The sequence below is a fragment of the Atta colombica genome, unplaced genomic scaffold, assembly GCF_001594045.1.
Source record: "Atta colombica isolate Treedump-2 unplaced genomic scaffold, Acol1.0 scaffold164, whole genome shotgun sequence".
Taxonomy (NCBI): domain Eukaryota; kingdom Metazoa; phylum Arthropoda; class Insecta; order Hymenoptera; family Formicidae; genus Atta; species Atta colombica.
The window spans coordinates 826083-829548 of record NW_017259255.1 but is presented as its reverse complement, the minus strand read 5'-3'; the positions used below and the strand labels follow the sequence as shown (position 1 = coordinate 829548).

Genomic DNA, 3466 nt, shown 5'->3' with positions numbered 1-3466 from the left:
TGCATAAACCAATCATATTGAATAATTTTACACAGTTGCAATGCTATTTTTTCTGCTGAACACACAGCCATCAAAAGTTGTATTCCAAAATTCACTGCCAATGTGTACTGAAAATGTATAATATATGTAACATAAATTGTAGATTTTCAGCGCTGGTAGTGAATTTTGGAACACAGCCGAATAATAGCCTACTATTTGGTATGAAAAGGATCTGTCTGTTTTCTTTGATTTATGCTTCAAAGTGCATTTTCTTTTAATGTAGCGCATGTCGGAGATCAGCGCAGATCTCTCTTAGTAGAGAGTAGTAAAGGTGTCTTTATCTGTCTTTACCTCGATTTTATAGCTGAGTATTCACTCACATAAAATACATTTCTTTATAATATTTATAAAAAGAAGAAAAAAATGTGGAAAGTTGTATTTCGTGGAATTCGAGAAACATTGGAGCGACGAGTTTGTCGCACCAACGTTTATTCGCAGTCATCGCAAGATAATGCGAAGAACGAAGTCAAAACAAGCCTGACGTGCCAACAAAAATTTCTTCCACCAGTTTTTATCACTTATGATAAAGGTTTTTGCGGATCGACTAAAAATGCCGGTGCTAAGAACAACAGACGTGATTCTGATTGGAATACCAAGCACAGTTGGACAGAAGCTGTTGGCTGGGTAAATAAATGTCTTCAAATAAGAACTTGTTGCGATGTTATACAACATTTCTTGGCTATATTAAAAAGGTCTTTGTTATTAATGTGTAATTTATATTTTATTAGTCTAGTGTACTAGCAGCTGGATGGGTTGTATGCCAAACACTTTGTCTCCGCAATAGAATCTTTAACAGAGATAGCGCTGAGACCTTGAAAAACAAATTGCATGATTACTCTGGAGTTTCATTTATACTTACGCAATTATTAAATTTACATCCAAGACAAATCTTGCCAGTTACCAATTGTGTCGGTACTAGCAAAAAAATCTCTAACCTGCAGGATTCAAACTCACAATGGACTGCAGAAAAACCATTTGGTCCTATCACCATTGAAGAGGTGAGGATGTTATTTTGCAGACATTATACTTTGTAATGATACATAAGCGAAAATTGAATTAAGATAGAAATTATAACAGTCTATATTTCTTTTAAATAATTTTTTCAAAAAGTAATATAATATTTTATGCAAAAATGATTTATTATAATTCATTATTGCTGTCTTTTATATTGATTCTGTGATTACTAAATAAATATATAGAATGCACTTATTTATTCTCTGAGAAACTTGAAGATATTTTCAGCAAACATTTATTTACTTATTTCGATATATATTATACTTATTGTAATATTATCTTTATAACTTGTGCAAATAATAGATAATTAATATTCACATACATTATCATTCATGTTACTTGTTATTTTTGTATCTTTTGTAAATAAGATATAATTTATATTAAATGTATATTTGACGAAGTACGTTCCAAAAATTATAGAATAAATGAATGATGTCTTATACATTTATTTTTTCTCTTCTGTTTTTTCTTAAATTTCTTTTAAGGAGACTGTAAGGCAAATGCAATATGTTAAGAATTATTTGAAAAAATTATTCTAAATTGCATTTAAAAGTAATACAAAAAAATTAAAAACAGTTGATCATCTGGATTAAAAGTTATTTCAATAAAAAGTAATATTTTTTTAAATTTGTACTCTAATAGAAATATATGAAAATGTATTATAAAATAATGATAAAAATCTCAATTTTTTAATATAAGTTTTTATGAATTCAAAAATATTTGTGTAAAGTTATATTGAGATGCAGACATTAATTGTTCAATAAATAAACAAAATATTCATTTGTTATAAACTAATTGTGAATCTCAATGAAACTTTGCAAAAGTCATTTTTAGTATTTAAAATATTTATATAAAAAAATTAAAATTTTTGTTATTTTTAAAATTTTTGCTTATAATAATAAAACTAAAATCAAATAAAATAAAAAATATATAAAAATGTGTTGCTCTATAAAAACAGAATATTAGGAACTTTCACATGTATGTAATTTGTTTAAAGCGTAAATATTAATACATGTGTTTTATGTTCTTAACCTCCTTAAAAATTTATTTAATTAAATAAATTTAAATGTTTAATTTTCTATGTGTAAGGAGACTAAGTATAAAAATTTATATTTATACATATAGATTTTATCAATTTTCTATATCCTTAGGCATTCAAAGAAGCTTCTGATGAATTTACAAAAACTCATAATATAGTAATAGGAGAATATGAACTTCGTTTTGGTATTAAAGCTTTAGAAGAAAAACGTTATGCAGATGCTTTAATACATTTCTCTGCGGGTGCTAAATTATCATCTCCCGGAAGCATGTTCAATTTAGGTCTATGTTACGAATTAGGCATTGGAACTTTGGCAGACCAAGCAAAGGTACATCTAAATAATATCAAAAATTCAGAAATGCAAGAAACAACTTTAAATACTTCATTTACTTGAATCTTTTCGATCTTTTTTTTTTATCTTTGCACAAAGATAAAAAAAGATAATTTAGACATTTATATGAAATTAAAAAATATAAAAAAATATAATTTGCCTGCAGGCTGCAAAATATTACAATGATGCCGCGGCCCATGATCATGCCGATGCATTATATAATTTGGGAGTTTTTCATGCCCAAGGAAGGGGCGGTTTATCAATTGATATTGATATTGCGCGCACTTATTTCACCAGAGCAGCAAAATTGGGTCAGATACAAGCGCAACATGCACTTGATTTAGAAAAAGCTGAAACTCAATCGAAAAAAAATATTTCTACTCTATCGAACATAAACTTAAAGAATTTAGATTCAAAGAAAAATGAAGAAAATGATGCACACATTAAATTAAGCGATCTCATGTTATTAAAAAATGTTGGGGACACATTCGGTATAGTCACAAAATCCAATGAAGTATTTTTAGATTTTCTCGGTTTAAAAAAGTCTAATCAAGCACCCATTATGATAACTACAAGTGATTGTCGCGTGCCATATTAAAAAAGTATAAAAATACCTTTTATTACCTCAATGTAAGATCAAATGAAATTGTGTATATATAAAAGTGTAGTGATATAAAAAGTACTAATTCCTACATTATTTTGCGTTATTTGTTTAATTTTTCTTGTTTTATGCTTGTAATATTTTAATTATTGAAAATGTGTGTTTTACTGAAATTCAAATTGTTTATTATAGGAGTATGTATTCTTGTATATTACATATAATATATTATGTAAGTAGGATATTCATACAAATACTTGCTCAATTTATGATATGTCGTGTTATTCATTTTATTATAAATTTCAAAATCCCACATTTTTATATTATTATTTCTGTAACTTTTATTTAAAAGGAAGCGTTATTGTTTTATATAGCTCAGCTTAAAAATTCTTTATTTGTTTTTAAAGTTATTAAATACATAATTTTTTTTATGATACATTTTTTA

General features: G+C 26.6%; 1 protein-coding gene across 1 annotated transcript; it reads left to right on the top strand.

Moving 5' to 3' along the window:
• The first annotated feature begins 268 nt into the window (after nt 1–268).
• Nucleotides 269–3021, top strand: LOC108686124. The gene is made up of 4 exons (XM_018191227.1): nt 269–663; nt 768–1037; nt 2205–2420; nt 2590–3021. The coding sequence occupies exons 1-4, from the start codon at nt 403–405 to the stop codon at nt 3019–3021; spliced, it is 1179 nt and encodes a 392-aa protein (XP_018046716.1). The 5' UTR covers nt 269–402.
• The last annotated feature ends 445 nt before the right edge of the window (nt 3022–3466 follow it).

Excerpts from the sequence above, each read along its gene's own strand:
- LOC108686124 (XM_018191227.1), top strand. The coding sequence starts at position 403 with ATGTGGAAAGTTGTATTTCGTGGAATTCGAGAAACATTGGAGCGACGA. Across the intron at positions 664-767 it reads GGACAGAAGCTGTTGGCTGG|TCTAGTGTACTAGCAGCTGG; the intron begins GTAAATAAATGT and ends ATATTTTATTAG. Across the intron at positions 1,038-2,204 it reads GTCCTATCACCATTGAAGAG|GCATTCAAAGAAGCTTCTGA; the intron begins GTGAGGATGTTA and ends CTATATCCTTAG.